This window comes from Panthera onca, chromosome D1 (assembly GCF_046562875.1).
Source record: "Panthera onca isolate mPanOnc1 chromosome D1, mPanOnc1 haplotype 2, whole genome shotgun sequence".
Classification (NCBI taxonomy): domain Eukaryota; kingdom Metazoa; phylum Chordata; class Mammalia; order Carnivora; family Felidae; genus Panthera; species Panthera onca.
This window is the reverse complement of record NC_138348.1, coordinates 11185739-11211944: the sequence shown is the minus strand read 5'-3', so window position 1 is coordinate 11211944 and position 26206 is coordinate 11185739. Positions and strand designations below refer to the sequence as shown.

The 26206-nt window shown below is 39.5% G+C and overlaps 1 protein-coding gene and 1 long non-coding RNA gene across 5 annotated transcripts in view; one reads left to right on the top strand and one right to left on the bottom strand.

Moving 5' to 3' along the window:
• The window catches only part of LOC144612970 (uncharacterized), a 35195-nt gene extending 20383 nt beyond the window's left edge, over positions 1-14812 (top strand). For 3 of the 4 annotated variants that reach the window (XR_013550229.2, XR_013550231.2, XR_013550230.2), the window contains exons 5-6: positions 13087-13250; positions 13369-14812. This is a non-coding gene — a long non-coding RNA (uncharacterized LOC144612970). The remainder of the gene's footprint in view (positions 1-13086; positions 13251-13368) is intronic. The other variant, XR_013550232.2, reaches the window with a different exon arrangement.
• A 5664-nt stretch (positions 14813-20476) lies between these two features.
• Positions 20477-24273, bottom strand: LOC132661808 (olfactory receptor 10V1). The gene has a single exon (XM_078433510.2). It carries the CDS (start codon positions 22052-22054, stop codon positions 21125-21127), a length of 930 nt encoding a protein of 309 aa, XP_078289636.2. The 5' UTR covers positions 22055-24273; the 3' UTR covers positions 20477-21124.
• Positions 24274-26206: the final 1933 nt, after the last annotated feature.

Below are 26206 nucleotides of genomic sequence, written 5' to 3'. Positions count from 1 at the left end.
ACAGACTGAACACAAGTGGGGGAGGGGCAGAGATAGAGGGAGACACAGAATCAGAACCAGGCTCCAGGCTCTGAGCTGTCAGCACAGAGCCCGACACAGGGCTTATGAACTGCAAGATCTGATCTGAACTGTAGTTGGACACTTAACCGATTGAGCCACCCAGGTGCCCCTTGTATAGTTTTGTTTTGTTTTGTTTTTTTAATTTATTTTGAGAGAGGGGGTTTGGGGAAGGACTGGAGAGGGTCTCCATTATCAGCGCAGAGCCCCACTTGGGACTCAAACTCATAAACTGTGAGATCCTGACCTGAGCCGAAACCAAGAATGGAAGGCTTAACCAACTGAGCCACTCAGGCACCCCATTTAAGGTTTTTAAGTCTTCATTCCCTGAGTTTATATCAACAGCACATTCCGTATCGTGTCCATCACTGAATTTCAACAATAAAGTTTTACATACGACTACAGTAGCTCACTTTCTTCATAATTCTTTAAATTACACATGTCAACTAGGATACTGAAAAGACCACAAAATTCTCTTAGTAGTTAAACCTTTCTTTGAAAGATAATATTACTGTTTTCAATAGAGAAAAACAATAAGCTAATTTGAAAGTACATTTTAGATAAGAGATGAGCTGATTGGGGGATTCACAATTCACAGTTGAAATGAATGTTCCTCCTGGTTTCTTTTGTTTTGTTTTGTTTTGTTTTTCTTTTAATTATCTGGGTTGGAGAAGTTGCCATCATGTTCAGAGACTGAAAAATATACTTGGCATCAATATATATATATATATTTTGTAAATGTCACTGGTTGCTTTTTTTTTTTTGTTTTAAACAATTTATTGTTCTCTTTGTTTCCAAGGGCATTATGTACAATGAATATTGGTGCCCACATTATATTGCTTAAAAGGTTAATTTATATAAAATATTATGCCAGATTATAACTTGGAAAAGTGAATTTAAAAGATATTTTCTAAAGTATATCTTTGGCTTGCATTCTAGAAACTGTATCCTTTTTTCTATCATCAGCAATTTTGTTTCTTTTCTAAAAAAATTATTTATTTAAATTCAAGTTAGTTAAATTTTTTTAATGTTTATTTATTTTGAGAGAGAGCAGGGGAGGGAGAATCCCAAGCAGGTTCTATGAGGAGCTCAAACTCACGAACTGTGAGATCACAACCTGAGTAAAATCAAGAGTCAGATGCTTAACTGACTGAGCCACCCAGGCGCTCTAATCAGCAGTTTTCTAAAGCACATGATATGCTCTGTTTTTGGATGCATGACAGCAAACTTAACTTTTCTATTCTATATTTGACAATAGCTCCAAATTTATACTTGGTAAATATGTCTTAAATTTGTTTAAGGATTTTGTTTGGATTGAAAAACTGTTGTATATCTCTTGGATGATATGAAACCTCACTGGTGGGGTTCCTGTGTGGCTCAGTTGGTGAAGCGTCCTACTTCAGCTCAGCTCATGATCTCGCAGTTTGTGAGTTCAAGTCCTGCATTGGGCTCCATGCTGACAGCGCAGAGCCTGCTTCTGATTCTGTGTCTCCCTCTCTGTCTGCCCCTCCCTTGCTAGTGCTCTCTCTGTCTCTCTCTCTCTCAAAAATAAATAAACATAAAAAAAAATTTTTTTAAAAAAGCTCACTGGCATCAAAAGTGAATTTTGCTACTTTGTTCACAATAAAATGGTCTAGAATGTTCTAGAGGATCTTCTGTTTCAATCTGTTTTGTATTCTGTACAAATTGATACCACTGTCATGTGTCTTATTCACTCAAATTATTTGTATCTGGATTAAGCTCTTTTTGGCAGACAAAAAAAAGCTAATGTCTACGTAATGCTTATGGCACAATGTCTGTTATATGGTAGGTCCTTAAAAAACAGTGTCTTGGGGTGCCTGGGTGACTCAGTAGGTTAAGCATCTGACTTCGGCTGAGGTCATGATCTCGTAGTTCATGAGTTCAAGCCCCACAGGGGGCTGTGTGCTGACAGCTCAGAGCCTGGAGCCTGCTTCAGATTCTGTGTCTCCCTCTCTCTCTGCCCCTCCTCCTCTTGCAGGCTCTCTCTCTCTCTCTCTCTCTCAAAAATAAATATTAAAAAAATTCTTTTAAATAAAAAAATAGAAAAATAATTTTAAAAGGGTCTCTAATTGTCCAATATGAAATCTCTCCATGTTTTGATTTATTTTATATATTATATATATATTCATATATAATATATATATTCATATATAATATATATATGAATATATATGTATGTGTATATATGTGTGTGTGTGTGTGTGTGTATATATATATATATATATATATATATATATATATATATATATATGAAGCTTATTTATTTTTGAAAGAGAGAGTACACAGGGGAGGGACAGAGAGAGAGAATCCCAAACAGGCTCCACACTGTCAGCTTGGAGCCCGATGTGGGACTCCAACCCACAAACTGTGAGATCATGATCTCAGCCGAAGTTGGTCATTTAACTGACTGAGCCACCCAGGTGACTTGCTTTATTATATATTAAAAACTGTTCGTGTTATTTTTCTGCTCTGTGGCCCACTTTATACTATTGTTTGAAAACAAAATCCCTGTTTGCCATTCATGACCTTCTCTCTGGACATTTTTTTCTTCTTAAATTCCATTAGGTTTTCCAGCAGTATCTCAATTTTACTCTGAACGCTAATCAGACCATTTCCCACCTCTGTGCCTCTGCTCATCTTATGTCACTGTACTAGACATCTTAGGGTATCTTGCTGTCAAACTCCAACCTTTCCTAAAATTCTACTTAAAGAAGTATTTTCTCCATGAATCCTCCCCTAACAGCATCTTTAGGAACAGGCTCTTTAAACTTTCCTAGTTCTTTATGGAAACCTTGTTTATGATATTGTCTTACAGGTAATTGTGTATTTAAAAAATTATTAGACTACATATCTGATTAAGGGCAGATACAATGGTGAATTTATTTTTATTTATTTATTATTATTATTTTTATTCTCAAGTTGGTTAACATACAGCGTAGTCTGGGCTTCGGGAGTGGATCCCAGTGATTCATCTCTTACATATGACACCCAGTGCTCATCCGGAAAAGTGCCCTTCATAATGCCCATCACCCATTTAACTCCCCACCCCCATCCACCCCCAGTTTGTTCTCTGTATTTAAGGGTCTCTTATGATTTGCCTCTGTCTCTGCTTTTATCTTACTTTTCCTTCCCTTCCCCTATGTTCATCTGTTAAGTTTCTCAAATTCTGCATATGAATGAAATGATATGATATCTGTCTTTCTCTGACTGACTTATTTCACTTAGCATAATACCCTCCAGTTCCATCCACATTGTTAAAAATGGCAAGATTTCATTCTTTTACATCACTGAGTAGTATTCCATTGTGTGTGTGTATATATATCTTCTTAATCCATTCATCAGCTGATGAACATTTGGGCTCTTTCCATACTTTAGCTATTGTTGATAATGCTGCTATTAACATTGGGATGCATGTGCTCCTTCAAATCAGCGTTTTTGTATCCTTTGGATAAATTCCTAGTAGTGCAATTGCTGGGTTATAGGATAATTTTTAATTTTTTGAGGAAACTCCACACTGTTTTCCAGAGTGGCTGTACCAGTTGGTGAATTTATTTATTTTTTATTCTTTTTTTAATTTTTAAAAGTGTTTTTATTTTATTTTTGAGAGAAAGAGACAGAGTATGAGCAGGAGAAGGGCAGAGAGAGAGGGAGACACAGGATCAAAAGCAGGTTCCAGACTCTGAGCTGTCAGCACAGAGCCTGACACGGGACTCGAACTCATGAGCTGTGAGATCACGACCTGAGCCGAAGCTAGACACTCAACCAGTTGGGCCACCCAGACACCTCTGGTAAATTTATTTTTTAAAAATTCTACACATGTAGCTAGTTATTCAACAGATATTTGTTAACGTAAATCAATCTTCTTGGGCACATAAATGATGAGACATCAAAGATCTGGCGATATGAGAAGAACTACTTTAGGCTGGAAAGCCTTGCTCATTCATGGGACTCACAATCAATTTTTGTTCAACAAGGATTTGTTTTGAGTGTTTTCTTTGTGCCAGAAGATGTATTAGCATTTAAGTTTGCAATTGACCTGGGAAGAGGAAACAATAAAAAGGAACCTACAGGAACTGTCCCCAAAGGAGAATTTTGAAACAGAATGAAGACTGCTCTTAGTAAGACAGATTTTAAAAGAAACTCCCAGGAAAAAGGCATTAGTTAATGAAAGCGTAAGAGACAATCGGAAAATCTTGGAAGACCAGGTATAAATGCTGTAGAAGAGACAAAGACGAACGTGTCACAGTATAGTAAGGGTTAGAACAACCTAAAAATTGGAAAGTAACTATGTTTTAGGCAAATTGGACAGATCAGGGTTAAGAATTAGACTCCCTGGATCCCAGAACCGCTGAAGCTGCCAGGAGAAAGAAAAGTTTAGGCTACTGTAGAATTGCCAAAAGCCGTAAAGAATGACTAGTATGTTTTTCTCCAGGAGACCAGGGACCAGGGAACAGCTGTTGCAGAACTTAGGTGAAGACTGAGTCCACCATAGATGGCCCTGGAGTTCATCTCTGAACCAAAATAAGACACATTTTGGGGGGAGTGGCTAAGAGTGTCTCCAAATGTAAGCATCCTGCCAATCCTGATATATCTCATGATAGAGAAGAAACTTCGTGCAAGTCTATTTTTTGACTTCCAAAGGAGATTAAAAAAAGCAACTGAACTTGGAAACTCCACAAGTTGTATCTACCAAGTCAATATGTGGCTAGAGTTTATTTACCATAATATAAGAAACATAAACTCTATAAAACCTCTACCCTTTTTATTTTAGCTTTGAGAACAGGAAACTTGAAGATACAGGGACCTTTAGGAGAACAACAACAACAACAACAACAACAACAAAAGCTTTGTTTTGTGAGATCCCAGGATGTAAAACAAAAACCAGCAAGAAGAAGTTATGGAGAGAGAGCTTTTAGTTCTATAAAAAAGGAATATCTTCGTTGGTTCTGGCTCTGGGTAAAATGGAGTCAGCATAATCTATCCTGTCCCTCCCACTGAATGCAGCTCTAAAACATGGACAGAAAGCAAGGAACAGCCAATTGAGGTCTCTGAAAAGCAAATAGTAACAAGTAGTTTGGGAAAGAAGGCCAGAATTAGAAGTACAATTGAACTGGTAGTTGGTTTGCCTCTTTTTGTTCCTTCTCCTGCACCTCCTGGCCTGGACTCAAGGCAGCCTGAAACCCAGAAGTGGGCATTGGCATGGATAGAAAAGGCTCTAAGAAGAACCATCTAGTTCAGACTGAGAAAGGGATCTCCTGCTGGTGACAATGGCAGCAGTGAGACCCACAGGCACCTAAAACTCAGGGGTAAGTTACCTTGTCTCCAGTCAAAGAACTTGTTGTCTCTAAAAGGTAGGGTGAACCCCTGTTGGGTTTTTTCTCTCCTGTGTTCCTGCTATTTGGGCTCAGACCTGGGTGCAGCCCAGAGAAACTCCCTTCAGAGTAGGTAAATAAAGCCTCAGCCTTCTGACCAAACAGAAGAACACAGGGAACTGGAAAGTACCAGGCAGATTTTGCAGAGGGAGGAGCTCTGGAAAGTGACCTGATAAAGTTGTTTATGAATTCCTGGGCTCACCCCTGAGTCAGAAATGGGTGGAAAGGATTCCAAACAGCATACTAAAGACTTTGAGAGCAGAACTAAGAGATAAACCACTTTCCAAGTGCCAGACTGGCCACTGGGTAGAACACATGTGGAATATATCTGAATATCACATCAGAGGCTTTGAAAATGGAACTGACATTGAAATCACAACATAAAAAGGGAGTGGTGGTTGTGGTAAAAGAGTTTCCAACACGTTGAATCCAACAACCAGAGAAATTACTGAGACCAGTGTTGATAGTAACCCTGTCAACTCTAGTATCCTATAGAGAACGAGGGTGGGGAATAGATGGTAAAGATTTGGGGACCACTGTGAAATGTTGATCCCTTCCCAACTGGACTACTTTCTAGAGCAGTGGATCTTAAGCTTTATTACGTATGGGAATCACATGGAAGGCTTGTTAAAAACTCAGATTGCTGGACCCCACCTTCTCCTACTTCTGGTTACATAGATCTGGGGTAGGGCCTGAGAATCTGCCTTTGTAATGGGTTCGTAGATGCGGATGCTCCTGGTCCTGGGACCTGCACTTTGAGGCTCACTGTCATAAAGTAGCATGGCAGTGGAGCTAACTTGGTTTCAAGTGCATACGATTAATTGGAATAACTGAGAAGCTAGCCAGGAACCTCTGTGACTTCACATTTTTGTCTAGCAATTGTGTGTTAGCTCATTCTTTTTTCTTCTCTTTCTGTAGCAACTATTGTGTTAGCTATTAAAAAAAAAAAAACACGTAATTTTCCTGGCCTCCAGGAACAACAAGAGCTCCTCTTTATTTGCTTTGCCCTCCCTCTTCCTCTTTCCCTTTCTTCTCCTCCCTCTCTCCCTACTTTTGCTCCCTCCTTGTTTTGGCTACAATAACAAAACATGGTTGGAATTTTCATCAGAACAATGAGAATTCTCATCAGAATGATGACTCAGAAGAAGCCCCAGAATTTTTCCTTCAGTTGTTCCTCACAAGTTATTGCCACATTGGACACTGGATTCCATTGCTCATAGATACTCTAATGCCTTTTGGCTCATTTTGTGGTTGGCCACCTATTCCTGAGTTTTCCAGGTGAATAATGGATTTACCAATGGGATTCAATGCTTCATTTACAATCTTGGTGAACTGAATATGCAGGGTATATACATAAAGATAGAGCAATCTCTAGAAAATAAAACTAAAAGCCTTTTTATTTGCAATGAAGCCCACCGCCTTAACACTGGATGTTCCTACTGTAATTTTATGGTCTTTGGGATTTGCGCAGAAACAGACAGAACCCAAGAAAGGTAACAGAGTAACCAGTTTTACCAAGCCCTGGAAAAATAGGAAAGGATCTTTTTGAATGTCAAGAGAGAAAACAAAAACTGTATTTACAGTCTTTCGGATATCAAGAAATGAAGAATGAATTTGTTTTAATTCTTTTCATAATTTTCCTTTTTAGAAAAATATCCACAAATAAAACTGTTCAGTCTCCCTATATAAACAGCATCATACCACTATAACTGAATTTAATGATCCGAAGTAGTAGAGAAGCTTTATGTCCAAAAAAAAAGTCCTTTATTTGTATTATTGAAAAACTGGAAATATCTAAAATGTTCAATTTGGGGGGGAATTGTTTGACTCTCTGTATTAAATAGCTATTGCTGCAAAAATGTCGTATAACAAATGAATTCCAAACCTAGCGACTTACAAGTTTTTAATTATTGTCTTGTAGTTTTACTTGCTTATACAGGGATTGTGTGTCAGCTGTGACAGCTCTGCTTCGGGCTGCAGGTTGGCTAAGTGTGGATCCAGGCTTTAGACTGTGTTCAGGTCCACCACACATGTCTTGTTTTGGGATTGAAGGGTCAACTGCTTCCTGGGGCATGCTGTTCCCACTGTGATACAGGAAGGTGAGGAGATTAGTCAAACTAAGCAGTCAGGTCTGAAATCTATGCACTATCATGCCCACTAAAATTTCATTGGTCAGAGAGAGTCATGTGACCAAGGCCAATGTCAATGGAGCCAGCCAATTTACTCTGCCACTGCAAGGTTATGTGGCAGAGGGAGAGAGGAAAGAATTGGAAACAACAGTCTGAACCTACCACACTATTGCAGTCACATGATGAGATGTTTTTCTTTTTTAAAAAACTTGGTATTGTGGATAATGTCAAAATACTAAAGTATCTAGAACGGTACAGTGAACCCCCATGTGTATCTGTTATTCAGCTTCAACAATTATTGACCTAGCTACCTTTCTTTCATTTATATTTCCATTCACCCTCTTGATTGGAATATTTTACCTCCTGGATATCATACACTTTAGGACCTATCTCTGAGATAATTTTTTAAAAAAACATAGCCACAATCCCTTGAACAAATAATTTTTAAGAACATGATAGAAATAAAAATCCTAGAAGAGAGCATAGGCAGTAATTTCTCTGACATTGGCTGTAGTTAGCATTTTTCTAGATATGTCTCCTAAGGCAAGGGAAACAAAGGCAAAAATAAACTATTGGGACTACATCAAAATAAAAAACTTCTGCACAGAAAAGGAAACAATCAACAAAACAAAAAGGCAACCTACTGAATGGGAGAAGATATTTGCAAATGACATATCCCATAAGGGGTTAGTATCCAAAATATAAAGAACTTATACAGCTCAACACACACACACACACACACACACACACACACACACACACACACACACACAAACAATTAAAAATGAGCAGAAGACATGAACAGACATTTCCCCAAAGAAAACATACAGACAGCCAAAAGACACGAAAAGATGCTCAACATCACTCATCATCAGGCAAATGCAAATCAAAACTGCAATGAGGTATCACCTCACACCTGTCAGAATGGCTAAAATCAGAAATAAGAAACAAGTCTTGGCCAGGATGTAGAGAAAAAAGAACTCTTGTGTATCTTGGTGGGAATGCAAACTGGAGCAGCCACTCTGGAAAATCGCAGGGAAGTTCCGAAAAAAATTAAAAATAAAATTAACATATCATCCAGTAATTCCACTACTGGGTATTTACCCAAAGAATATGAAAAGACTAATTCAAAAAGATATATGCACCCCTATGTTTATTGAAGCATTATATACAATTGCCAAATTATGAAAGCAGCCTGAGTGTCCTTCAATAAATGAATGGATAAAGAAGATGTGGTGTATATACAATGGAACAGTACTCAGCCATAAAGAAGAATGAAATCTTGCCATTTGCAACAACATGAATGGATTGAGAGGGTGTAATGCTAATTATAAGTCAGTCAGAGAAAGACAAATACCATATGTTTTCACTTATATGTGGAATTTAAGAAACAAATGAACAAAGGAAAAAGACAAAAACAGTCTCCTAAATAAAAAAAAAAAAAGAACATGTTAGAATCTTATAAAAAATCTTATCAAAAACTATATCTACAAAAGGACATAGGAAATGAATATGACTTTTAGTGAAAAAAGATAATGTATAATTACAAATATGTTAAAGATATGCTGTACAAGAGACCAAATGGAAATTTAGCAAAATGTAAATGACAGTTGTTTAGTGCTGGGAATACAGTTGATTTTTTTTAAGAACATTTTATTTTTATCCATTTAAACACTGTCTGTAATAACTCTGGATGACTTTTATAATGACAATAAGGTCACACTTAAATTTAAGCATGAACTTAGGTTGCTGGGCAAGTCAGATGAACTTGTTTGGATATGCAGTCCTCCCTGATAGCCCTATTATTAGTTTACTGAAAAAGAAGCATAAAAAATTAAAAAGAGCAGTATGCTTGCCATCAGAAGACTGTGGGCAAATCACTCAAACTCTGGTGAGCTCTTCATTTGCCAAACGAAGGTAATATAATGACAAACTGGGAACATTTTGGTCTTGAGGATCAAGTACATGTAAAGATATTCTGTGAGTGGAAATTCACTATACAATTGAAAAATATTAGGGGTGCCTGAGTGACTCAGTCAGTTGAGCATCCGACTCTTGACTTTGGCTCAGGTCATGATCCCAGGGTTGTGGGGTCAAGCCCTGCTTCAGGGGCTGAGTGTGGAGCCTGCTTAAGATCCCCTCTCTCTCTCTCTCTCTCTCCTCCCGCCCTCTCCTCTCCTCCACTTATGCACACTTTCTCTCTCTCTCTCTCTCTCTAAAAGAAAAAAAGAAAGAAAAATATGATTATTTCTGAGACCAAATTCCTAGCTAGAACATGAAGGTTGATAACCATAATAGTGTGTTCTAGACAGCAGGCTGTGGGAAACTGTTGTATTCTTTTTTTTTTTTTTTTTATGTTCATTTATTTTTGAGAGAGTGAGCATGAGCAGGGGAGGTACAGAGAGAGAGGGGAACAGAGGATCCAAAGCAGGCTTGACTTGGATCTGACAACAGAGAGCCTGATGTGAGACTTGAACTCACGAAGAACTGAGAACTGGGAGATCCTGACCTGAGCCAAGGTCAGACACTTGACTGACTGAGCCACCCAAGTGCCCCAGGAAATTTTGCATTCTTTAGTTCCATGTGGTCCGTCAGAAAGAGTACTTGGCTGAGAACCAGGTTGGTCTGGGTTCTAGGTCCGGTGTTTCCACTGCTGGCGTGATAACCTTCCGAGTGTCCTTACTACTTTTTTTTTCTTCTCTTTTCTTTTCTTTTTTTTTTTTGCAAAAATTAGGAGATCGTGTTGGATGATCTTTAAGGGTCCTCAATATATCACAAATAATTGGTGGCAAAATGACTCATACAAAACTTTGGAACTGAAAAGTAATTTTTCACAGAAGGCATAATGCCCGCATTTGCTTGCAGTCATTAGGTTGATTTGTTTAACTGTCTCCCCAGGCGGATATTCTGTACTATGTACAGATTTGGTGAGAGGAAATGGACCCATTACAATGTGGAAGCCAAGGTTTCATAAAGCCAATGACAAAGTAGATCATGGAGTTTCCTATTTAGAGCCATGCAGTATATCCATACAGTTTAGTCTGGGAACTTTTATGTGCCTTCAGTGTGAGCTGGGCTTAATCAGAACATTTAAGTTGCAGTGGGCTGGACTTAATCAGAATATTTAAGCGCAAGTGTTGCTTCTGTCCCTTACTAGCTGGGTGACCAGGGCAAATGCCTTAACTGTCTTCATGCTCTATTTCTCAATCTCACAGTTGTAGATTATGTCAGTTTAGTAGGGATTCTGTTAAAAGGACAAACATGGTAATATTCTTAGAATAGCTTTATATATGAAAAAGTGTTTTATACAGCAAGGACTCTGACGTTCAAAAGGTAAGTCATCTGGAAGTATAGCATTGTCTGTTTTTACCCATCTTAATGAAGGAAGCTGGTAAACGAAATAATCAAAGCCCATGGGTATTGAAAAAAAAAATAAGGGAAAAAAAAGAAATAATTGGCTTTAAAACCTGGACAAGAACCAGAAATGGAAGTTGTTGGAGTTTTGAATGTTGACACTTGCAGCAAGAGATTTGTCAGGAGACCAGGGCTTCAGCTTGGTAATTATCTGGTCCCCAGATTCAATACCCTGGGCCTTAATAAATGAAGTTAGGACCTTTAGGGATATGCATGTGGGCATGGTCGAATAATTCTCAAATGACGCTGTGTGACCTTAAGGCATAATCATCACACTCAAGAATAAAGTTGAGTTTGTGTTAAATTAACTCTAGCAAAGAGAACTCAGATAAGAACAGGAAAGAAAGACTCAGCACACATCTCAATAAAGGATACCAGTTCCCCAATACTGGGGTTTAGAGATATTTTCTTGTTTCGTGCATTGGCGCAACTCATGTTTCAGAATGCACAGTTTTAGTTTCTTTTTCCTCTTTCTCATGTCTTACAAAGCCATAGTATCTGATTAATTTAATCTTCAGATTCTTGATACCTTGGAAAAATATATATGCTATCTTTCCTAATGGTAAAATAATTCTATTAGCTCCTCGTGGCAGTCCTGGTGTTCTTCTCCAGTTCTTATCCTAGGAAATTCTAGCTCACCTCCTCACATGCTCCAGTGCCACACCTGGGAAGGCTGGGTCCTTTACCCCAGGTTGTAATCCACTCCCCCCAAGTCCCTCACAGCACATATATCACTGTTAGCCTTTGTTGCATCAGATCGTGGTGGTTTGTTAGTATGTTTGCTGCCCCTTCTAGACTGTGAGCTACTTAGAGAGAACAACATGTCTTTTCCATCTTTAGGTTCCAAGATCTCATATACTCCCTGATGGTGGGTATGGGATGAAATTAGAAGAGAGGTGGGAGGTACTCGGTGCCTGAATTCCTGATCCAGATTTTGAGCCACCTCTCTTTTCTGAATTGCATGTTTGTTTATTTTTAAATCTTTTTTAAATTTTTTGCAAATATCTTCTCAGTGTCTTTACACAGTAGATGTATGTTTAAAAGACTGAGCCAAGAAAAGTAAGTCTTATGATGATTATTCATTTCTTCTCTTCGCTTGCTTCCTATCTTTCTCCACTGCTCCATTCCTTCATTTCTCTCATCTTTCATCTCTTATCTGTAGTAAATAAAAATATTCATAGTCTTAAAAACGCAGCAATGAATTATAATCTATTCCTGATTATATGCTGGCATAAATATGTATTATGTAAAATGGTACAAATATGTAAAATATGTAGACAAATCTCCCATATGATACAATTCCAAATAATTTATGTGGATACTCCCACACAGTTGGGGGAGCATGACTCCCTACTCTTTACGTGTGGGCTGACTGTGGTGACTGCCTTCCAAAGAATACGGTATGGAAAGGGAGAACAGAGAGTAAGTTTATATTGGAGAAACCTGACCAATACTATCCCTGCCACGAGATGGAAGTCAACATCAATAGCGAAGTCATGTTGATAGTATGTACCCCTGATGTGATGTGATGTGATGACAATGACACTTTGTGTCTTTCTTTAAAAAAAACCCATAACTCCTTGTCTAAGCATCAAATTCAATTTGAAGGACATTCTACAAAATACCTGACCAGGACATCTCAAACTGCCACGGTTATCAAAAATAAGGAAAGTGTAAGAAACTCACAGCCAAGAAGGACCTAAAGAGACATGATGGTTGAATGTAGTATGGTATCCTTGATGGAATCCTTGAACAGAAAAAAGGACATGATGTTAAAGAAAAAAGAAGGCAATCCGAATAAAGCATGAGCTTTAGCTAGTAATAAGGTGTCAATGTTGGTTATTGAGTTACGACAAATGTACTATAGTAATGTTAACAATGGGGGAAATTGAGTGCACACATTCAGTCTTACCTAATGTACATATTCCCCAGTTACTTCCTATTGTGTTACCATGGCTACTGCCTTCATAGCAATGACTGCAGTCTGTCATGGTCTTTTTTGTTTACTGGCTGTCTCTCCCATTAGATTGTAAACTTCACGAGGGCAAAGATCTTCTCTGCTCACTCACTGTTGCATTCCCACTATGTTGCAGGTTGCCACACATAGCAGATGTTCAGTAAACAGCCATGGAATGAATGAAGGGAAGAATTATTGACAGGTCTTCCCAAGACTCGAAGGATCATTACAACTGGAGCAGAACTAACTCATTACATTACATTATAAATAAATCATACTCCATGCTTTCTCTAAAGAGAGGTAATAGGGGAAGCACCTTGATATCCAGGCTCCATTTCTCTCTCCCTCTCCCCATTTTCCTTTTCTTTCCTTCTTTCTTTCTTTCTTTCTTTCTTTCTTTCTTTCTTTCTTTCAATAGAAAGAATAGCCTGGAGTTTCTTCTTGGAAGGTGGGTAAGTAAGGGTGCTGACATACATTTGTTCCTGCTGGAAAGTTCGTCACTTCTTTTCATCTCTTAATTAAGTCAACTGGAAGAAATGCAAATGATCACAGATGTATACCAAAGGAGACTCAGACTTTCTCTACCGAGAGGTCACTGAAGCAGAAGAACCTAACTACCAAGGTCAAAGAATGTCTTTGTGCACAGCTGGTGGCTTCCCCCTTCCTGGGATCCCTGAAAGCAAGGACAGGACACAGAGGCTGGGAAATCTGAAAAGTCAGTCATGAAAGAATAGTTGAATGGTAGGCTCTGGGTGTACTGTGTGATCCCACATGTTTCATGAAAAGCAGTGGTGGATGTCCTTAGTCATCCACTGAGGACAGTACTTTACATGGTCGGTGTTAGTCTTTGGAGTATTTCTGTGCTTTGATTGGTGTGTTCAGTTTCTTCCAATAGGCTATTTACCCTGTAGTTCTCCACATAATTAAAACAAATGTTTATTTATTTATTTTTGAGAGAGAGAGGGAGAGAGAGAGCAGAGGAGAGGTAGAGAGAGAGGGAGACAGAGGATCCGAAGCTGCCTCCATGCTGTCAGTGCAGAGAGCCTGATTTAGGGCTTGAATTCATGAACCTTGAGATCATGACCTGAGCTGAGTTGGACACTTAACTGACTGAGCCACCCAGGTGCTCCTCTAGATAATTTTTTTTGAGTGCCACCCATTCACTGTGGCAAGTCTTGTGAGATATTAGAAGACATAAGGGGCATAGTGTCTGCCATCAATGAGGTCAGCATCTGACTTGGGAGATAAAACACAAGGACGTGAAATGTGAGTCAGGTCCAATGTGAGACTGACCTTTGAAAGGGATGTTATCATAAAGGAGGGAGGGACAAGAAGAGTCACATAAAGCTTCACAGTGGAGGCAAAGACTTAGCTGGCCCTGAAAGGATGACTGTAAATTAATGATTAATAAATTTATTCAATATTTTCGGGATTTCTAGGCACCAAGGGAACAGAGATAGTTTCTTCCTCCAAAGAGGTCACAGTGTACTTGAGGAAGAGCAATAAGGGTGCTACAGGGTTACAGATGTTGTGATGGAGTTATACACAAGGTACAAAAAGAACGAGGGGGACAGTGTGGTCACTTGTCCTGGTGTGTGGGGTGGTGGTGGTCAGGAAAGCCATTTTAGGTGAAGTGTTGCTGAGCAGAACAGCTCAACACAAAACACATCTCTTTTAAAGATATGTCGGGGGGGCGCCTGGGTGGCTCAGTCGGTTAAGTGTCCGACTTCGGCTCAGGTCATGATCTCGAGGTTTATGAGTTCAAGCCCCGCGTCGGGCTCTGTGCTGACAGCTCAGAGCCTGGAGCCTGTTTCAGATTCTGTGTCTCCCTCTCTCTCTGACCCTCCTCCGTTCATGCTCTGTCTCTCTCTGTCTCAAAAGTAAATAAACGTTAAAAAAATAAAAAAAAAAAGCTGCAAAAAAAAGATATGTCAGGGGTGTCTGGGTGGCTCGGTTGAGCATCTGACTTCGTCTCAGGCCATGATCTCCTAGTTTGTGGGTTCAAGCCCCATATCAGACTCGGTGCTGACAGCTCAGAGCTTCAGATTCTGTGTCTCCCTCTCTCTGCCCCTTCCCCCCACCTCTCTCTGTCTCAAAAATAAATAAAACATAAAAAAAAATTAAAGAGAATAAATAAAAGATATGTCCTAGAAAAGAATGGTGGTATACCACTTAGGTATTTTTTTTATGCTTATTTATTTATTTTGGGGAGAGAGCACGAGCAGGGAGGGGCAGAGAGAGAGAGGGAGAGAGAGAATCCCAGGCGGGCTCCATACTATCCACACAGAGTCCGACTTGGGGCCTGATCTCACGAACCATGAGATCATGACTTGAGCTGAAATTAAGAGTTAGATGCTCAACCTACTGAGCCACCCAGGTGCTCCTGGGTTATTCAGTCTTAATTCATTTCTTGAGGGAGTGCATCTGATTGGTGGAAACTAAATACATCATCCTACGTTGCTAGAGAGTCTGGGAGTTTTTAGCTTTTTAGGTCCTGAACTATGTGAAGACTCACCAGATGGTGGTTGAAACAGATTGTGTGTATACCATGTTGCCAAATTCTCCATTAGCTGCACACTGACTTTGAATGGCAAAGGCTTAGTACATGCATACCCTGGTTAGGAGGGCTGTCTAACTGGACTGGCAAATTAAAGATCAGAAAGTTGTCCCACACTAGTCAAACACAAGATTCAAGTTTGTAGTTTATAATTAACACACACACACACACACACACACACACACACACACACACACAACGTAGCCAGTTATCTGCTGTCCTACTGCTATCATGCTCATATCTTTTGTTTTATTTTTTTTACATATTTATTTTTTATTGAGATACAATTGACATATAATGTCATATTAGTGTCAGGTGTACAACATAATATTTGATGTTTGTATGTATTGCAAAATGATCACCACAACAAGCCTAGTTAACATCCGTCACCATGGTTACAATTTTTTTTCTTGGGATGGGACCTTTTCAGATCTTGTCTCTTAGCGACTATCAAATGTACAACACAGTATTGTTAACTATGGTCGCCACGTTGCACACTACATCCCCAAGATTTATTTATTTCATAAGTGGAAGTTTGTACCTTTTGACCCCCTTCACCCATTTTGCCCATCCCCATCCTCTACCCCTGGCAACAACTAATATGTTCTCTGTATCTGTGAGTTCAGTCTTTTATTTGTAAAACTCTGGAACTCTTCATGAATTTGCACACCATCCTCGTGCCGGCTCCTTGCCCATCTCAGTATTGTTCTGTTTTAACACACGTGCCGTGAAGCGAGCACTCATTTCTTTTAAATAATAAGAAAGTCACATGGCAACGTCTGAGTTTTGAAACCACATTTGGGAGGGTGTGTTTCTCAAGTCAGAGGCCCACAGAATCCCAGCATTCAGACTTTCTGTCCTGCTTGGGAGAAGACAAGGGTTAACTGCTGTCCCATTTGGTCATGCCCACATTGTTCATTTTCACATGCTGATTGAGAAGCAGCTAAAAATCGATTACCATTGGGGTAGGAAAGTGGCCTGTCCAAAGTGAGCAGAAATGGCCTGAGTATTGATAGACATGAACAGAAAGTGGGAAAATTAAGGAATCAAAGTTAGTGCTTGTAGATATCCTAGTCTTAACTAATTTAATCCTTTCATTTTCTAGATACTGAGACCAAAGCTTGCGGGATGAAAGTGACTTTCCCAGTTTATAGCTCCTAGAACCATGTCTCCATGTTTCCTGGATCTCAGTCCCATGATCCTCCTTCCAGAGGAGCATGGTAGATAATCTGGTGCCCCATCCACTCCCTGCTGCCCGTTGTGATAACTCCTGACTCCTCTCATCTTTTCATGGCCCCACAGTTTCCTCAGATATCCTGCTTTCCTCTGTCAGCACTATCCCCATGTTTTCTAGTGTCTTGTGACTCAACTTTTCTTCATTACCCTCCTTCCTCTGTTCTGAACAGTGCAACACTGTAAAAGGAGGACAAGAAAAATGAGGGTCTGTTTGGGATTTTCTTCCAGGTGTAATTGCAAAGGATGCCTGTCCATTTGGCTCTTTATTGGAATAAAGAGGATATGCATCAATACCATCCACTCTGCAGCAAGTGAAAGTTATAGATTCTCAAAATTTTCTATGAGTGATGAAAGTTTAAAAATACCCTTGCTAAAACTGGGTTAAATATAGCAATATATATGATCTTTTTTTTTAAGTTTATTTATTTATTTTGAGAGAGAGAGAGAGAGAGAGAGAGAGAGAGAGAGAGAGAATCCCAAGCAGGCTCTGTACTGCCACCATAGAGCCCCATGCAGGGTTCAAACTCATGAACTGTGAGATCATGTTCTGAGCCAAAATCAAGAGTCAGACGTTCAACTGACTGAGCCACTCAGGTGCCCCATGATCTTCTTTTAATAGGCAATAATAATTTCTACTTACTTCTCTCAGATGGGTATTTTGTAGTTCCCATTTTTATTTTTTATTATCTGCAAGTCTTAGGGAATATAGGATTTATAGATATAGAATCAAATAAGGCATTCAAAAATAAGTATTAGCAATAAATGTTTCAAAAAAGTTTATAATAAGAATATATAAGGGCACCTGGGTAGCTCAGTTGTCCAGCTCTTGATTTCAGCTCAGGTCATGATCTCATGGTCCATGGGACTGAGCTCTGCATTGGGCTCTGTGCTGACAGTGTGGAGCCTGCTTGGGATTCTCTCTCTCCCTCTCTCTCTCTCTCTCTGCCTCTTCCCTGCTTGTGTATGCGTGCTCTCTCTCTCTCTCTCTCTCTCTCTCTCTCTCTCTCTCTCTCAAAATAAACATAAAAAAAGAATGTGCATTTATCAGTAACATTTTAAAAAATCTGAAAACCAGAGGGGCGTCTGGCTGGCTCAGTCAGTTAAGCATCTGACTTCAGCTCAGGTCATGATCTCACAGTCCGTGAGTTCGAGCCCCACGTCGGGCTCTGTGCTGACAGCTCAGAGCCTGGAAAGTGCTTCAAATTCTGTGTCTCCCTCTCTCTCTGCCCCTCCCCTGCTCATGCTCTGTTTCTCTCTGTCTCAAAAATAAATAAAAATATTTTTAAAAAATCTGAAAACCAGAAAAAAAAGATCTCCAAAAGAAGTCCTGTTCAATTCCACAAATATTTATGGAGTACCATCACTGTGAAGGGAGCAGTGAAGGATACAAATGGTAGAAAAAGGCTAGAACACAATCCCTTTGTATAAAGAACATACAGTTTTTATGAGCGGTAACCACCCTCCCTAGATGTAATTTATCTCTTGATAGTAAATCAGCTGAGTCTAATAAATGCTATCCACTCTACTAGATGCTGGGAATTCAAGATTAAAGGCATATTCTCCATCCCCAAGGCACTCACAACTACTGAAATGTTTCTTTTCCCATTCAGATGAAGCTACAGAAATAAAAAAATTTATAAACTACCAGTGGATTTCAAAACAATAAGATAACCATCTCATTGCGAATCCCTAGTAAAATTCTGGAAATGCATGATTGATTAGATAATCTGTAGGCGTGAAAAGCCTGGTGATGTAAAGGCCCATATGCAGTGACCCAAGATAAATCATGCCAAATGCACATCATTTTTAACATAAGGCGTCTAAATGTTTAGATTTTTACCAGTGCTGTAGTGTATTTTGATTGTATGAAGAGATTTGATAGGCTTCCCATGATATCTTTCTTGAAGATATAGTTTATTATAGACCGGATGGTGAATTGGTTATTTTTTTTAAGAATTTTTAAAAATTTTTAAAATTTATTTTGAGAGAGGGAGAAGAGTGTAAGTGGGGGAGGGGCAGAGAGAGGGAGAGAGAGAGAATCCCAAGCGGGCTGTGTGCTGTCAGCAGAGCCTGATGCAAGGCTTGATCTCAATCTGTGAGATCATGACCTGAGTCGAGATCAAGAGTTGGACACTCAACCAACTGAGCCACACAGATGTCCCTGAATCGGTTATTTTTTGATGCAAAATATATCATTTCAAACTCAACGACTTAAAATTATCAATCATTTTATTTGCCCGTATTTCTGTGGGTCAGCATTTTAAGCCAGTTCAGCTGGGCAGTTCTTCTGCTGGGGTCCAATAACATGACTGCAGTCATCTGGTGGATCCACTGGGGTTGGTCTAGGGAACCTCCTTGGTGGCTTATCTCTGGGTGTCATCCTAGCCCTGACTTCTTCATGTGTCAGGTTCAGGTCAGAAAGGGAAGACAGACATCAAAGGGCAAGTGTAAGCCTCTGTTTGCAATATATTTGCTGATGTCCCATTGGCTAAAGCAAGTCACATAGCCATAGGGGCACGAGGGCCTCTCAGGGGCATGGATTCAGGGAGGGGAGATCCACTAGGAGGGTCATAACTGTGACAATGTGCCACTGATGGTATTAACTGAGCATATTTCTATCCAGTTGGACAACAATTCCCAAAGAGGAGGACTACCATAGGTGCTTATTTATCATGTTCTATTCTAGATATTGGTTAATGATTTCAACAAAGAAAATGAAATATAATTGTAATTTTGACCATGACATAAAACTAGATGAATAATATAATTCCTGAAGATAACTTTGGTAGTTTGGATCTCTTGGACTAAACCAATAAAAAAATCAATATATTAGTGTTAAATGAGAAGTCCTACACATATGTTAGTAAAATAAATTGTGGTCAGGCAGTACTGAGAGGCATATGAAACAATATGGAGGTTTTATTTGATACCACATTTATGAGAGGTTACAGTGATCAGGAGCAATTGATAGAAACATAGTTCACAGGTCATGGAAAATAACAGTTCCGCAGAACAAAATATTCTCAGTGGATTGTGTTCATTTCTGGGTGAAAATTTGTAGAAGGACATGGAACGAGGGAAAATTAGAAGGTGACTGGTGTGAGAGCATACAAATATGATCTCCCGGAGAGAAAACTGATGGAGTATTTGCTCTACAGAGAAGAGAGCTAAAGACTTAAAAGAAGACACAAAATCCATCCTAATACTTAGAAGAACTGTCAAGGAGAAGAAAGCTCTAGAGGGTAAAAACAGGATCAGTGGGAGGAAGTTGTTTGTAGATGGACTTTAGCTCAAACGAATGTGTGGTACTGTAACAAACAAGTTGTCCAACAAGAATGTGGTGTCTTACAAGTTAATGATCTCTCTCCTTGGAAGCTCAAGCAGAGTCTGGAACACTGAGATGCTATAGAAGGATTCTGGTGGAGTCCGAGATTCAACGAGGCTCACTTTCTCCCTTTCCCATATTTTCACTTATTAAATTAAATAGCATTTTCCTTCATTACTATCCTTTTTATTGCTGGGGTGCTCTTTAAAAGTTATGAGAGTTATGAGTTTTCTTTTTGGTTAATACAACAAAACCATATTAAAAAAAAAGTCCCCCTTCCTTTGGCCAACTGCAAAACCTCCTCTTTTCTTTTCTTTTCTTTTCTTTTCTTTTCTTTTCTTTTCTCTTCTTTTTCTTTTCTTTCTTTCTTTTTTTTTTTTTTTTTTTTTTTTTTTTTTTTTTTTTGCATTCAGGGCCTGCTTGGCCAATATTGTGTGAAGATAGCTTAGTCTTTAGATTTCTATTAACAATTTTTTTAAAATTTTTAATTCTTTAGAGAGAGAGAGAGAGTAGAAGCAGGGGAAAGGAGCAGAGGGAGAAAGAGAGAATCTGAAGCAGGCTCTATGCTCAGCATGGAGCCCGATGCAGGGCTCAATCCCATGACCCTGGGATCATGACCTGAGCTGAAGTCGAGAGTCAGAGGCTCAACCAACTGAGCCACTCAGCCAGGCGGCCTGTCTTTAGATTTTTTAAATACCTGTGTTCTCATCCTAGGTATGTCTTTTGTTAGCCATTTTGGTTTCCTTTTCTAAAAAAATGAGGACAGTGGTACTTACTATGGGCTAAGTGAGATAACCCATGTAAAGTGCCTAGTATATAAAGTCCAATAAATGTTGATGTTCCTCCATCAATGCCCAGGACATGCTGCCCTCCATGACACAGCTTTATTTCAATTACACGGTAGTATTCTTCTCCTCTGGTGATCCTAGAATAGTGGGCCATATCTCAGTTTGCAAGGACATTCTTGGCTCATGCATGCTGTCACAGCATAATTATTAATAGCATCCCGTTTTGCCCTCAAGTGTCCAATTTTGACAAGTCATGGGATCATCCTACCTAGAACTTCCTCAGCGCCTTCTGTAGGGCATCTTTCAGTTCCTTGTTCCGCATACTGTAGATCAAAGGGTTTAAAATGGGAGTGATGAAGGTGTAGACCACGGACACCACCCGGCCCATCTCAGGAGAGTAGCTGGAACTGGGAGACAAGTATATGAAGCTGGTGCAGCCATACTGCAGGAGGACCACTAAGATGTGCGAGGAGCAGGTGGAGAAGGCTCGGTGGCACCCTTCTGCTGACCGGATCCGTAAAATGGCTGCCACGATGAAGACGTAGGAGATGGAGATTAATGAGAGTGGGACGCTTAGGACGATGAAGCTGACGATGTACAGGGCAGTCTTGTGAATGTGTGTGTCTGCACAGGCCAGGCGCATGACAGCAGGCATGTCACAGTAGAAGTGGTAGATCTCATTGTTGTTGCAGAATGGGAGACGGAAGATCAAAATAGTCAGTGGCAGCGACAGCAGGAACCCCAGCACCAGGGACCCTACCACCAGCTCCACACACAAGGGCCAGCTCATGACGTGGGTGTATCGTAGAGGGTAACAGATTGCTACAAACCGGTCATAAGCCATGACCGCAAGCAGGACACAATCAGCTCCACCCAGGAAGACAAAGAAAAACATTTGGGTCCCACAGCCAGGGATGGAAACAGGAGTCCTGCCCATTGAAAGAAGGTTCGCCAAGGCCAGTGGGGCAATGGAAGATGTATAGAAGATTTCCAGAACTGCCAGGTTCGCCAGGAAAAAGTACATGGGGATGTGGAGGGAGTGGTTGATCTGGACAATGACTGCAATTGTGGTGTTTCCGCTGAGGCTGATCAGGTACATCGTCAGGAAGGCCACAAAAATCCCTACTTGTACCTTAGGGTCAGCTGAAAATGGACGAAAGAAGAATTGTATCTTTGCAGTTTTATTTATTTCTTCCATGGGTAGTGTGCTGGATCTAGAAAAAGGAAAGATGACATGTGTCTCTAGGTACCTCCCATTTAATGTGACACAGTCACATTCCCCTGTTTAATGTTAGAGCACTTTCTGAGGTACCTCAGTGGTTATGGGCACCCTTTCATTTCAGAGCAAATCGTGGAATATTATAATTTACACATATGCTACTCCTCTCATTTCCTCCTCTACCCTGAAGAGGAGGACTGAGAAATCCTCCATGGTGGCGATCTTGATGCTCTTTGCTTTGATTCTGGTGCCTAGCACCATGTCCAATACAGGAAGCTTTCCAAGAAGTATTTACTGAATGAATGAATGAATAAAGTCAGCTTAAAGTTCAAAGTTACAAAATGGATAAAACAGGGTATTAACTCATCATGGGAAACTCAAAGCAAAAACGTTTTCGGAAAGTTTAATTGGATGTAGGTTATAATTTAAAGAGACTTGTGGTCCTGGTGTGCTGTGATATTATAGCACACACTGTAATTTAGCTCGACACCTAGAAACATTGATTCAGCCTGCTTTCTCTCCTTTCTTCAATTTGTTCCTAAATGCTGATAGTTTGTCCTTCAAAAATTTCTCATATCTATTGCTTTGGTCCTTTTCCACCGCCCCAGTCATTTCTATCCATTGTTATCTTACATTTGGGTTCTTGCGATAGCCTCCTGTGTAATCTCCCATTTTCCTTCCTCTTCCCGTTATCATCCATCCTGTTCTCCATTATCACATTACCCACCTACTTAGTCATTTTCAGTGCCTTCCCATTGCCTAAATGACCTTCATGCTCCTCTGCTGATGATTCCAGTGTCTCTTGGACTTGACTGTTTTAGGCTAATCCCACCATGGCCTCAATTATCCCTGTCGTGTACTATGGAGTCTACTCATTGGCCTCTTCTCCATCATTCTTCTTTGTGCTTCACATACTTCTGTTCTCCTTCCAGTTAGAAATCTCATCATCTCTCTTTTGCCTAATCAAAATCCTGTTCAACTTTCAAATTCTAAGTCATGTTCTTCTTTTCATGGTCTTCCTAGGTCACTCCAGTTAAAAAAAAGTCCCTCTCTCCTTTCCCTGAAATTCTATGTTTCTCTGAGTGTTATGATTTTAGTGCTAGTACATGGTCTTTTATTATATCCAGTTCCAAATTATATTCTATGTTCCCTGAGGACAGAGGATGCGTCTTATGACAAATTGTCATTTATTCCATGTTAAGTGGTAGGCATGGTGGAAAATGATTTAGGTGTATTAGGTCACTTAGTCCACAAAGCCATTTTAAGAGGCCTGTACTATTACCATCCCATTTTACAGATGAAGACAGAGGCTTAAAGAGGTTAAGAAATGTTTTGAAGTCACGCAGGTAGAAAGTGAGAGAGGAAGGATTTGAATACAGTCTATTTGACCACAAAAGTCTCGTGCTTGATTTTGGCTCATACCATACTGCCTCCTTCTATACTACTTTATATTTTCTAAATGGCTTTGTTATTTGATTATATTTTCATCCATAGGTAGAACTCTAGATGGTCAATGGTAAAAAGAGCACCTAAGATCTGAGAACAAAAATGTTAGATTACAGTATTTTCAGATTTGAAAAGCATAATTACAATCTAGACTGTTGTTTTATTTAGTAAATGCTGCCCGTAACAATGTAACAAAAAGAATCTCCTTTCTTTCTCTTATGAGGAGCAGGGAGAAAGGATTTGGTTAAAAACTATGATGTTTGGGTGAAGACGGAGGAGAGTGGTTTAATTCATCCTTCACGAGAGACAACATGGAAACGAAGAGAAGGTCTTCTGTGGCCCAGGCCCCAGAGTCCTGAGTGATGTCCAAAGGGTCTCCATAGGAGCCTGAAGTTTTAATATCCTGTCTTCTGGTGGCTAAGAGTCTAGTCCCAAAACCAACACAGTAGCTTTGTATTGAACCAAACCTATTCAGGTGAATACAAATGAATAACTCAATTCATAAGAAGGACACTAGAGATGGAAATTCCAAATGGTGCCTTCTGTTCATTTGTTTTCTCAGTTACCACCTCCTTGGGCACAGGAAGTCTTGGGCATAAATCCACCTAATCTCCTCAAAGCACTTGAGTCTAAATGCAATGTATAGGCTGCATTGGCTTCATTTCATTACAAGGTCTAGAAAAGGGAACAGGAAATCAAACATAGAGAAATACTATGAAATCCAGGGTTCTGAATAAGAAATCCAAGTGCCACATTATCCAGTTTCCTATCTAACTATTCTCTTCATTTCTTTCTGCAAATTTCCCCACCCATGGTAGTCTCTTCATTGTGAGAAGATAAAGATGTAAGTTAGGTTCTATCTGGAAGCTATATGAATTGTAGGTTATATGAAGTGCTTTCGTTATTGCAAAGAAGAAACCAAGTAGACACATTTCAAAAGATGGTCTTGATATTTCTTTCAGATACTCCTTCTATATGATGCCAAAATATTGAACCAAATGTTGGGCATTGTGCAAATAAATAACTGAAAGCTTTACTGACTATTCTTTATATAAATCCTGAGGGATAGTGGTGGTTATTTGTATCTATGCATGCTTCCGAAACCATATTCCAGGTGCCTGGGTGGCTCAGTCAGTTTAGCGTCTGACTCTTGATTTCAGCTCAGGTCACTATCTCACAGTTTGTGGGTTTGAGCCCTGTGTCGGGTTCTGTGCTGGCAGCATGGAACCTGCTTGGGATTCTCTCTCTCCCCACCCCGCCCCTTCCCTCCCCTACTCATGCTTTTTCTCTCTCAAAAACAAATAAACAAACTTAAAAAAAAAATGTGTATATTCTACAATCTACAGGGTACAAAGCTATGTCCAGGACAAAAATGAAGTCCCAGAATCAAGATGGTGCAGCTTTCTTAAAAGGTCAATTTTGTTAAAAAAAATTAAAAAAAAAAAGGTCAATTTTACCTTGAAAATTTTTGCAAAATTATTTCATGTAAAAAAAAGTGGAGATAGTATACATAGAAGGAAGATCTGCATGAATTTTGGGAGATTAAAAACAAGATTTCCAGGAGATTTATTACTTGTGGCTGCTCGCCAAGTCCTTACGAATATAAATTGTCTCTCATGCTAATTAATTAGTACTTAAATAGAAAAGCTTTAGATGTACTGATTTAGACCATAGATTGGCTATTACCCAATGAAAAATAATTTTCCAGACTTCCCAAATATACAGTCTTGATTTGGAAAGTCTCCTCCCTTATTATTCAAAAGAAAACAACTCAAGTAGTAGTCACCATTTTCTAAGATAAGTGAGGCTCAGAGAAAACACTCAGGGGATAGCTAGTCTTTGGAAAGATGGTTTATCATCTCCTGAGACTGTTTACCATCAGACAATGAAGAACATGGCTCCACGAGTTCTCCACGAATTGTCCTTCATGTAATTCCTGTCCGGGTTGATTAGTGGCCATAAAAGGTCACAGATGCCCACAGAATCAGAGCTCTGGCACATTATCTGGTCCATCTCTTCCAAAGAGATTGCTCGACTTGTCCAAGCATTTTTTAATTCATCATTTAAACATGCAAGGCACTGCAGGGGATGCAAAGATGATTGGGATATCATCTGTTCTGTGCAGTCATAGGGACAAGACTGTTGGCCAGATTTCCCCTTATTCTTGTTGTGTTTAAAACACTTTTGCATCCCCTTGTCAGTTTTGCATCCCCTTGTCAGTTTCCCTCAATTAAAATTGTAGGCAACATTTAAAATAAAGGCTGAAAAGTTAGTTAAAAGGTGGTCTTTTCACTAAGTCAGTAAACTGCCTCTTTGGTTAGACAACTAGAACTTAGGAAAATGCGTATATAAAACAAGCATATAATTTGGGGGAGATGATCCTTCCAAGAAATATGTTACAGAGGAGGCTATGCTGGAATTGAATGACGTGCATTCAAATTCCAGCTTTCTACTTAATAGTTTTGTGATGTTGCTAAGTCACTTGCTCTCTCTAAGAGAGAGAATTCCATTTGCTCAGAATAACAGCTCACTTTTTTACAAGAATGTTGTGAGGTGAAAATGGAACAATGTCCATAAAAGAACCTACTGGGATGCATGGCAGTGTATAAAGTATACCGATTCATTGATTCTTTCCATTATCTATCTTGAGACTGAGAAAGATTTAAATTGCTGGGTAGAATGCCT